The 11,268-nt window shown below is 34.0% G+C and overlaps 2 protein-coding genes across 2 annotated transcripts; one reads left to right on the forward strand and one right to left on the reverse strand.

Moving 5' to 3' along the window:
• Window positions 1-2,444: 2,444 nt before the first annotated feature.
• Window positions 2,445-4,879, forward strand: LOC110689062 (putative NAC domain-containing protein 94). Its single transcript, XM_021865807.1, has 3 exons — window positions 2,445-3,018; window positions 3,113-3,414; window positions 3,654-4,879. The coding sequence occupies exons 1-3, from the start codon at window positions 2,838-2,840 to the stop codon at window positions 4,326-4,328; spliced, it is 1,158 nt and encodes a 385-aa protein (XP_021721499.1). The 5' UTR covers window positions 2,445-2,837; the 3' UTR covers window positions 4,329-4,879.
• Window positions 4,880-6,588: 1,709 nt separating this feature from the next.
• On the reverse strand, window positions 6,589-11,047 carry LOC110688950. The gene is made up of 5 exons (XM_021865697.1): window positions 10,426-11,047; window positions 8,793-10,339; window positions 7,498-7,920; window positions 7,056-7,291; window positions 6,589-6,960 (listed from the first exon to the last, which is right to left on the reverse strand). Exons 1-5 carry the CDS (start codon window positions 10,557-10,559, stop codon window positions 6,700-6,702), a joined length of 2,601 nt encoding a protein of 866 aa, XP_021721389.1. The 5' UTR covers window positions 10,560-11,047; the 3' UTR covers window positions 6,589-6,699.
• Window positions 11,048-11,268: the final 221 nt, after the last annotated feature.

Raw genomic sequence — 11,268 nt, forward strand, 5'->3', positions numbered from 1 at the left:
GAACTTATTTTTACTAAACTGAAATTATTTTTACTTAATATTTTTTTTTAAAGTGAAGTGAACAGGGCCTTAATTCATTGATTGAAAGACATGCCGCATACTTTCCTATATTGTTTAATTCTAAATGTGAGGTATGTTCTATTTCGATTTTCAATCATCTAAAGTTAATGATATTTCAAGAACTTTTGTGTGTGGTTGGCACACCGTGTGCCCAGCTGACACACACCAAGTAACCCCTAACCGACTTAATAACCCTTGGCCGGTTTAGTAACCACTGACTGAGTGAGTAATCTTTGACCGAGTAACCCCTAACCGACCAAGTAACCCTTGACCGCAACTTAGTAACCCCACATCGAGTGAGTAACCCCTATAACACTAGCAAAGTACCCCCATAATAATTGGTCACACAATGTAGCTAGCCACATATGAAAGTTTGTGATCTTCTTTATTTACACCAATCAAACTTATCTAACTTATTAATTTAATCCTATTAAAACTTATGTGAGTTATAATACAGAGTAATTTGGATAAGCTTATCATAATTTATTTTTTCCAAACATATCTTATCTAAATTTATCTAAACTTATTAGAATTAAAATAAGTAAAAATAAGGTGAACAACTCTTGAGATCGAGATAAAAACATTCGACATGCACCCAGAGCTATGAATAAAAAGGTGAACAACATATCAAATTAAAAATATTTCAAATATTTATGGAGTAACACATTTTTTTTTTTTTGGTGTAAAGAAAGCCTACTATAAAAAGGATTCGATTCCATGTGTTGGATATCACCCCATATACATAAAACACATCCTTGCTTAGAACTTTAGAACTTCAAGACATGAAATCAAATATCTGATATCGCCTTTAAAAGTTACACAAGGGGAAAAAATGAGCACCTATATTTTTAAGGCAATAAAGGACAACAATACTACCAAATTTTGGAAAGCCCTGAAATAGAGGTAAGAAATTAATTATTAAGTGGTTCTAAATATAATAATCAACGCCACCAATAACTTAACAAATCCAATAAAAATTACTCGTAGAAATTAGATAGAAGTCCCCGTATTAAGCAAGTTGTTTTTCTCTGACAAGTCAAACTTAAAAACTATCTGGGAAAAAGGAATGAAAGAGGAATAGAAGCTTTCTAATTCTAAAGAATGGAATAGAAATTTTGGATCAAGGAATCCCTAAGCCTAAACTGTTTTTTATATCATTACTTACTGTTTTCAAAGGAAAAGGGTCTTTATGGTATTTGCACTGAATCCTTTGCATTCCTATATAATAAACAATTAATTGTCATTAATTCAAGCTTGTTTCCCCAATAAGAAAAAAATTTAACAAAAAAATTTGGTTTTATTATTTCTTATGAGCCTAGAAAAGGAGATGTCAAAGCAATTTGAATTGAAAATTTCATCACAACTTGTTCCCATTTTCCTATTTTTAGTCTAGTTGGCGAGCATCTTATTCGGTTTCATACTTAATTTAATCGGTCATATATAATTATCCGAGTCTATGATACTAATTTGACTTAAAAATTAATTTGCTGATTATTGAGGATTATCGAGACTTAGCTATTTGTTTATCTTGGTCGAGCATTATTCTTTTTCACTTTATCATCATCATTAATGTAAGTATGTAACAAACGAACACCATAAGCCTTTTTCTTGCTTTTTGGTTGTGCGACTTGTGTCTAGCTATTGTGATGATATATTGACGTATCAAAGGTCATTTTGTTAACTCTAATTTTATTGAATTGGATTTTACGACTGAAAAGTATCATTCGCCCTCTTGTAACTTAAAAAATAATGTATAGTCAAAACATAATAATACGTATAGCTTTCGGGTCCAAACATATTCGGGTTCAATTCAATTGGTTTGGGTGGTTTTAAATAGGATAATTTTCAAAAAACCACCCAAAAATGTGTTGAATTTCTAACTAACCACCCAAAAAAAATTTATTTTAAAATACCACCCATTAAATTAATTTTTTGCTCAGATTCCCACCCAATTTGAAAATCCGGTGGTTTTTTAGCTTGTGGGGCCCACATAACGGCTAGTTTATGCTTTTATTTGTTTTCTTCCCCCGATTTTTCCTATAAAAGTGTATTCCTTATTCAATTTTTGCAAAAGCTTGCTTCTAATTGCAAAAATTGAATAAGGAATACACTTTTATAGGAAAAATCGGGGGAAGAAAACAAATAAAAGCATAAACTAGCCGTTATGTGGGCCCCACAAGCTAAAAAACCACCGGATTTTCAAATTGGGTGGGAATCTGAGCAAAAAATTAATTTAATGGGTGGTATTTTAAAATAATTTTTTTTTTGGTGGTTAGTTAGAAATTCAACACATTTTTGGGTGGTTTTTTGAAAATTATCCTTTTAAATATTTACTCTTGAAAATATAAATAATTGCTGATAACAAAAACCAGCAAACTGAAGAAATAGTGCTCCTGCTTCAGTAGAGCTAAGCTTATTTAAACTCTCTATTTCACTTGAGTTGAGTGTAATTAAACTCTCTTCCTCGTGCGTTGTCGTAAGTAACACATAAACACAGTTTTCAGTGAAGACTTAACCACAAACCGCGGCCGAGGGCTTCGCATTCAGAGCCCCCTTCCAGCAACCATTTCAATGGCTTTGAATGGTGTGTAAATCGTACGACACACTAATCTTTCCACAAACTTGTGCACTTCTAAGAGTTGAACAGTTTTTTGTAATAATTTCTACTTATGGCTTCACTTTAGCTCTTCCAAACAATGCTATTTCTGGTTAAAACCACTTTTCTGTCATTGAGTTGCTAATCATATTTCTATAACTAAGCACACTGAGTAGAGAAAATGGAGGAGAAACATGAGGTTGATAAGGTTGATGATGTTATTTTGCCGGGTTTTCGGTTTCACCCAACTGATGAAGAGCTTGTTGGGTTCTACCTCAAAAGGAAGATACTTCAGCAATCTTTACCTATTGAGCTTATTAAGCAAGTTGACATCTACAAATACGATCCTTGGGATCTTCCTAGTAAGTATAAACTCTATTATCTTCGGCTTATTTTGATATTGCTTGTATATTGATTTCACATACTAACCATGTATGTGTATAAATATATGTATAGAGTTGGCGTCTACTGGAGAAAAAGAGTGGTATTTCTACTGTCCAAGAGACCGGAAATACAGAAACAGCTCGAGGCCTAATAGAGTAACCTGTGCTGGTTTTTGGAAGGCGACTGGGACTGACAGGCCGATATATTCCTCTGATGGTGCTAAGTGCATAGGCTTGAAGAAGTCTCTTGTGTTCTACAGAGGCAGAGCTGCTAAAGGGATGAAGACTGATTGGATGATGCATGAGTTCCGGTTACCTTCTCTGCATGATTCTGCCCCTCCTAAGAAGCTTTTCGACAGAAGTTTTCCTGCTAATGTAAGCCCCTCCTGTCTTTTCTTTCTTGTATTGCTTCTTGCATGATGAAAAAGACTTGGTTAGCTTTCTATTATATTTTCCTTTGAACAAATCCTCTTCTACTTGAACGCCTTAATCCCATAAGTGGGGTCGGCTACATGAACCAACATGAGGACTTTCCAGGTCGCAGAACCTAACATAAGTTATAATATTTCATGAAAGGTGACCCTAAAGTTTGTAATATTTTCTGTGACTTACAGGATGCATGGGCAATCTGTCGAATATTCAAGAAGATAAACACCATGGCACAAAGAGCTATTACACACTCTTGGGTATCTCCATTAACAGAAACTACTGCAGCATGTGATATGTTCAATCAAGCTTCGAATCTTATAGGCTCTCACTTTAGTCCAGATAATATATCATGCACAACCGAAGGAGCGAATTCATCCATACAACCCTGCAACAACAATAACCTGCAGAACACTACTTCTTCCCCTGTCAGTTTCTCCACCCTTGATCAATACAAGCCGATTACTAATCCAACGGTCTCTAAAGTATCCGTGATCCCAACCTCCTTTGCAGACCTCCAAAATAACTTGATCTTCCCATCAGGTGAAGTTTCTGCCATGTTCCTGAACCTCACCCCTGCTTTCACCTCAGAAGTTGGTAAAATCTCAGATATTATAGACTTTGGTGGGTCACAACAGCTTTTTAATGGTCTTCCTATGAATTTATCACAGAATATTATTGAAGCAGATGATCAGTTAGGGTACAGGAAGAACCAAAATCAGCAGTGGAACAGCATCAGATCAATTGGTTTTCCTTTCAGTTTGCCGTCTTCTGTCTCAAACTCCGGTACTTTATCATGGGACTCAGCTCCTTGCCCTAGCGAGTTGTCAACAAGTTATTCCTCAAACAAATGCTATAGGTAGATTAGAGATGGATTTGAATGTAGGAGATCTAGTTAGTTTTTTTTAGTGTCATTTAGGTGCTTAAGTTAGATCAGCTGTAGGAGGAAGTAGTTTTTAGAGTGCAGTTTAGTTATTTAGTTAAAAGTTAAATTTTTTTGTTGTTAATTCATATGCAAAAGCTCTACCTTTCTTGTCACCAGTTTTCTATGAGGCTACCGAGTCTCAATTTTGAGCTGTAAAATTTGTGTCCAGAAAGGGAAATGACATAAGTTTCTGTTGATTGATGTTGGTGTTAGTGTGTAAAACCTCTTGAATATTAATTCGGCATGACTTATAAAATACATTCTACCATGCCATAATCCTTAACACTAACCAAAAACTATTGTAAGAATTTGAAGATTTAATAAACAGGTTAAATTCTCCACTCCTGAATTCTCATGATGGTGTTTTTTCTCATCCTCGGACAACAACTTATTTTTTAGTGTCATAACATAATAAGGTGTTCTTAGTAAAAAAAAAAAAGACAAAACAAAAAAAAATTATGCTGCAATCAAATTCTGTTTACAACACGTTGCAATCAAAGGAATGCTGGCTGTAAAATTTTCTTCAGCAGTCAACATTGTGCTGTTGTCAGAAATCTACAATAGGAGTAATTCTTGACAGTCTCTTACAACCAAAAAAATAAGGAAAAGTTTATAAAAGTTCTCCTGGATTTATGTATCTGGTTCACTATCTCTGATCTCATTCCTGAATTCATACATCAACTCATTTTTATTTTCGAATTAATCTTTATAGATTTTTTCTAGACAGAGCTATTTCTTGTCTTTCAACTACCGGTGAAATTTCTACCAAATAATTCAATTCATGCATATCCTCTACTGAGCAACTAGTACATAAACATGGTTTTACCTGTGAAATACAAAATGTTCTTAGTCCATACTATTATACTAATTAGAAGCCCTCTATACAAAATGTTTTTTTAACCATACCATAAAAGCATCACAGTAACTGCTATAAGAACTCTATCCTGGTTAAACCAGCACCGTGTAGCATAAAGTCTCTTACTGTATAAGTTCTCTTACTGTCAAGCATTGTTCCAAGAGGCGGCTCATTTTAGTTCCTGACATTTTTTTCCTGGCCACTGCTCCTGCAACAGTTTTCTCTCTCATTTTTAAGTATACGCTCTTTTCTATTTTCTGGCAAAGCACTTGCAGTCTCTATACATGTTATCAAATTAATTTTCGTATTAAACAGACAATGTGGAGTATGTGATAAAATCCTCTCATTCTAGAGCAGAATCACCTCTTGAGCAACACAGTAATATCTACAGACCCCCTCTGTCAAGTGAAAGTCCAAATGGGAATGATGAAACTATATCTACTAACGTCGTGTTGATGAAAGAACACTACTTATCCCCTCTGTTGCTGATCTAACAAAGTGGCAGTTGTGTATGCAAGTAATGCAACGTATAATTGAAGATGGACTATCCTTCATCCCTATCTTTTAAATGTCATATAGAAAATTTCTTGATGTCATGTATTGGAAGGAATACAGGGCACTCCTCTCCTGCCAGGCAAACCTTCAGGGTATCAAAATTCGATACTTTCAAGTCTGAAGGCAGCAAACCTGCAGGGAATACAAAGTGGCTTGCAGATTATTCATTGTACACAAATACTGTCCAATTTGCTGAATGGGGATTTTGAATATCTGGACAGGATGGCTGAGCTTCCCCATTATGTATATTTGGTATTGAAAACTTGCACAATCGATTTTGCAATAATAAAATGCCCTAAACAGCAGTATAAATGCTTGTGTTGCAACCTAGTCCCATTTCTTGCAAGAACATCTATCTCACACCTAAGTGTACCCAGAGAAAGTTTCACCAGATGGTGTTATTATATTTTATTTTATGTTTGTGCTCATTTGATCAATATTGTTTAATTTTATGGAGTACAATTTGAATATAGTAAAATTGATCAAATGAACCTAGAAACACCCTTGGGTGCACCCGCTGTAAGATAGATTTTGTATGTTTTTGCTGTTTTGCATATCACCCTACAACGCCTTCTAACACATCATTAAGGGAACGCAAAATCAGTACAGTTACAGGATCAACTATAGCAGTTTTTTTTGGTATTTGATGTACATTATCAAGTCTTATACAATCTATCATGCATTCCAAAATTTCTGCATGCATTTATGCAAAGATGCAAAAAACTATACATCTTTTACTTAATTTCCTATCAACTCTTTTATTCATATTCTGTATTCCAAAGGTATACTAAAAAAGAACCTCTTTTTATTCACATTCTAACTATACAAAAATCTCTATATATCTAACTTGGCAACATCCTTATTTTTACCACTTAATATATCATTGGTTTTACCACTATTAACAAGGAAACAGCAAAACTACTGAGGTATCTACGTGCAATTTTCTGTCAACCAAGCGAATCTTGTTAAGCTTATCGCTGCACCAAACTAATTGCTCTGTAGTTATTCTTGGCATGTTCAATACCCTTGAAACGAGTCTCAAATCAACCTGCGAAAAGAAATATAAAACATGGTCTGAACCTTCTTCCTGCTGATGCTTCTGGATTTTTTTCAGTACACACTTCCCGCTCCTTACTAGATCTTTGAGCTTCTTTTCTTTCTGCAAAAATAATCCAAGTTCAACGACAAACATTTAGAACACGCAACTAACAGTGTTAAGTGATTAAATTAGGTACAGCTAAGAAAGTCGACAACCTTTTGAAGACTGGACTGAATTTCATCTAAGAGACTGGCATCTGCAGGATTTTGGAGTTCAACATTGGAGTTTTTTCGACATTTTAACAGACCTATGTAGGTCGTGTCTTTATCAGATTTGATAAACCGCCATAATACACGAATTGAATCCTCAATGACCTCAACAAGCTGTAAACTTGTTACGGCATCTTTGCTGCTGACGTATTTTTTTTCTTTCTTTCTACTTGCATTATCATCTGCAAATAGCCAAAAGCAGAAGTCATTTCAGTGTATCAACTAGTCAATATAAAACAAAGTTGGCAATTCATCAGTCCTACTGTAGTTGGAATTAGTCTTGTTCTATATCCTGTTAGACATGTTTATTATTTACTTGTTTTCGATTAGGAATTTGTTTAAGTACTGTTGCTTTATGAGCTACACTCGAAAAAAAGGCCAGTCTGACCTCGAATGAGAGGAACTTGGAGAAGATTTCGTTGAACACATCGATTTTTGACATAATTCTGCACCCTTGGACCTTGAAAACGCTCATCCTCTAAAAATCTTGTCAGAAGAACTTGGAATGTCTGAAATTTATCAGCAACTTCATTGTACCGGTGTATACCATGTGGATCGGTCTCCCATAAATCCAATGCCTTACCATACTGCCATCGTAGGAACTCCCATGACAGGCACATCTGTCCTACATACACCATCTCCAAGTCGCTCTCTAGTTCTCTGCTGAATTTCTTCATAACTGGCTGGTTAATTTCTGTTGATATTTTCGGCTTACAAGGCCAGCAGTCAAGGGAAACAATTGTTGCCAATGCCGGGGTTGAAATTCTGTTCTTCGAAATTGATTTAAGTGGGTCTTTCAGCCGAAGAAATCCTGATATTTTCCATTGAGATAATTAATCATATGAACATTAAAAAAAATATGTGGTCCAATGGACTTTATTAATCATTCAATTGTTGTTTGAAAAGGAAGCCATTATTGGAATTATGATCATGTACTTTGATCAAACTTTTCTCAAAAGTTGATAAGATAAAGTAAGTTAATTATATATTAAGTACAAGTATATTATATGGCTTAGCACTTACTGAACTCATCTACCAGATAGATTTTCTCAATCAAGTTAAATTCATATGCAGTAGGTTTCATGTCGAAATCAAGCATCTGTACAGAAATACACAGCTAATGCAGTTATTTCCGAATATGATATAAACCATGAAAGATATACATAAGCATCACTTTTCTAGCAAAATTCAACTCAAGCAAGAAATGAGATGACAACAATAGGTTGGTAAACTTTCATAGACGGATAATTTCTCCACATCACCCAAATATTCTTCACATTCAAATACCGCGTAATATCTCAGGTGTATTTCATACTCAGCAGACAATTCAACTTGCTTAATCAACAAAAACTTCAAATTTAAGTAATATTAAATAAGGTAAAGTGTGACATTCAATCAGTTTCTTGATCACATATGGTAATATTTCACAAACATTGAGAAAATGATATCTAGAAAGTTTCCTTCTTAGAATACTCTATTTTTTGTCTGTAAGTTTGAAAAAGGCCAAAATAGAGCTTCTAAGAAGAGCTGAGTACTCGAAGGGGCAACCTTAAAAATGCTTAAATTCATGCTTGTGTTGATGAAAGTATATAAAATATTGAAAGTGGTATTTAACAAGTAATACTTAGTACATTAATTGACAAATAAAATTCTTAGTGATAAACAAATAATATATTAACTTACCAATTGCATACATCTTTTGGTAGTTAAGGATATCCAATTTCCTCATCCTTTCTTTGTAGCTCTTGTAAAACTTGTTTAATTCATCCAATGTACCGCCTGGTTTATACTTCCCTTCAATCTTCCACGGCTTTAAATCATCCATGATTTTCGGGGACTCAGATTCTTCTAAGATAGTTGGAAGACCTATAGCTCGAACTTTCTTAATCTCCATTTTTAACTGTTCTACTAAATCTTGATGCTCCCATTGTGTTTCAAGCCCATTTTGCTCATCAGAATCTGAAGATAATTGTTCTCCTGAACTTTGTTTTTCTTCCTCTTGTTTGGTTTCTGGTTCAGTTTCCATGTTTGCTTGATGCTCTTTGTTGGAATCACCATTATCATCACCTTCTAAATTGGACTCTAATTTCTTGAGCTCGTTTAGTATATCATCATCCTCATCATCGAAATCATCAGCTTCATACCCTTTGCTCAAATTTTGAAACTCTAAATCTTCTTGTTCTAAGGCTTCCTTAGTTAAATTAACCTCATTCCAACCAAATTCCGTCGAAGTATCAACCTCAAATGCCCTCTCGAAATCAATATCAGACAAAAATTCATCACTAAAAGAATCAATAAACGAACTCCTAAAGCTAGACTCACTGCTCAAATCCGACACTAGAGACTCATCATCACTAGGAAGGTGACTGCCATTTCTCATGATATCTTCATCATTCGTCAAATTATTCACCAAGGACTTAGCATCACTAGGAACCTCACTACCATTTTTCATGATATCTTCATCATTCATCGAATCATTTACTAAGGACTTAGCATCACCTCTACCATTTCTCATGATATCTTCATCATTCTTCGAACCATTCACTAAGGACTTAGCATCACTAGGAACCTCAGTACCATTTATCATGATATCTTCATCATTCGTCGAATCATTCACCAAGGACTTAGCATCACTAGGAAGATGACTGCCACTTCTCATGATATCTTCATCATTCCACAAATCATTCACCAAGGACTTAGCATCACTAGGAACCTCACTACCATTTTTCACAACATTCATCTTATTCGTCGAATCATTTACCATTTCACACAATTCTTCACCATTTTCAATTTTCATTTCATTTAAAATATTTTCCATAACATTTTCAACATGAAGAAATTCATCAAATATAATCCCATTTTTCTCACTACCAAAAACCTCACTTTCTGAACCAATTCCGCGCTTGGAAATCTCTTCAACATGTAAGAATTCATGGGAAGCTTTCACAGTCGAATCGATTTCAGATTCCACACAATCATCTTTAGACTCAACGTGATGAACAACATTTTCATCTGAATTTTCACATAATTTTGAGTAACTTGTAGATTGAGCATCATTATTATTAATATCATTTTTTTGAAGAAATTCTTCAAAAGTTGGAAAACGAAACCTGAGAACTGGCTCTGATTCCTCCTCAATTTTACTTTCAACCTCAATTTTGTCATTAGTTTGATGTTCTTCTTGTGGTTGAATCAACTTAAAATTCGAATCCTTTTGATGATTTATTAATCTGCAACAAAAAAAAAGTATAAAATTTAAATCATCATATAATCAAAATTGCAATCAATTATATAAAACAAAGCACAGGAAAATTACCTAAAAATACATTTCCTTGTCATACCAAATAGAGTAAAGAAAGACACCCATAAAATCCTGATTAATAAAATCATTTTTCTGAAAAGAAAAATGAATTGGGATTTAGGAAAATACAACTTTTGAACACCCATCATTACAAAATTCAATCTAAAAAACAGAAAATAGAAGGGGAAAAAACAGGGGAAAAACAGAGGTAAAAAACAGGGGAAAGTTTTATAATTGTTCCTCTGAATTTTTCTTTATACCCAAATAAGATTTTGACTTTGATGAAAAAAGGGTATAAATGTTGGTGAGAAAAACAAGGAAATTAAAAAGGGGTTGAAGAATCAGAAATTTGACCTAATAAAAAGAGAGAAAAAAAAAAGGGGGGAGAAAAGAACTTGTCAGCAAACAGAGAGAGTAAGAGGAGGTATTCTGCAGTATGACAGGGTTTAAGAGGAAAATAAGGGATAATTTGTTTGTTTGTTAGATTGAAGGAAGAATGAAGAAAGGTATTGTTGTTGAAGGGTCCATTTTCTGTGAGTAAGAGTTAGGAAGGAGTAGAAGAAGCAGTCTTCTGAAGCTGAGTAGCCAACTACACAAAATACAAGGAATTTTTTTGTGATTCACATTTATACTCATTGCCGACGTGGTCTTGTGTGCCAAAGACCGAGTGTATTCCCTCCGATCCTATAAATAATAAAAATATTTATAATAGTTCCCATAAATATATATATATATATATATATATATATATATATATATATATATATATATATATATATATATATATATATATATATATATAGAGTATGGATCATGTGAAAACAAATGTTAGGGTGAAAACTGAAAACGATTCATCCT

This window comes from Chenopodium quinoa, unplaced genomic scaffold, assembly GCF_001683475.1.
Source record: "Chenopodium quinoa cultivar QQ74 unplaced genomic scaffold, ASM168347v1, whole genome shotgun sequence".
NCBI classification, from domain to species: Eukaryota; Viridiplantae; Streptophyta; class Magnoliopsida; order Caryophyllales; family Amaranthaceae; genus Chenopodium; species Chenopodium quinoa.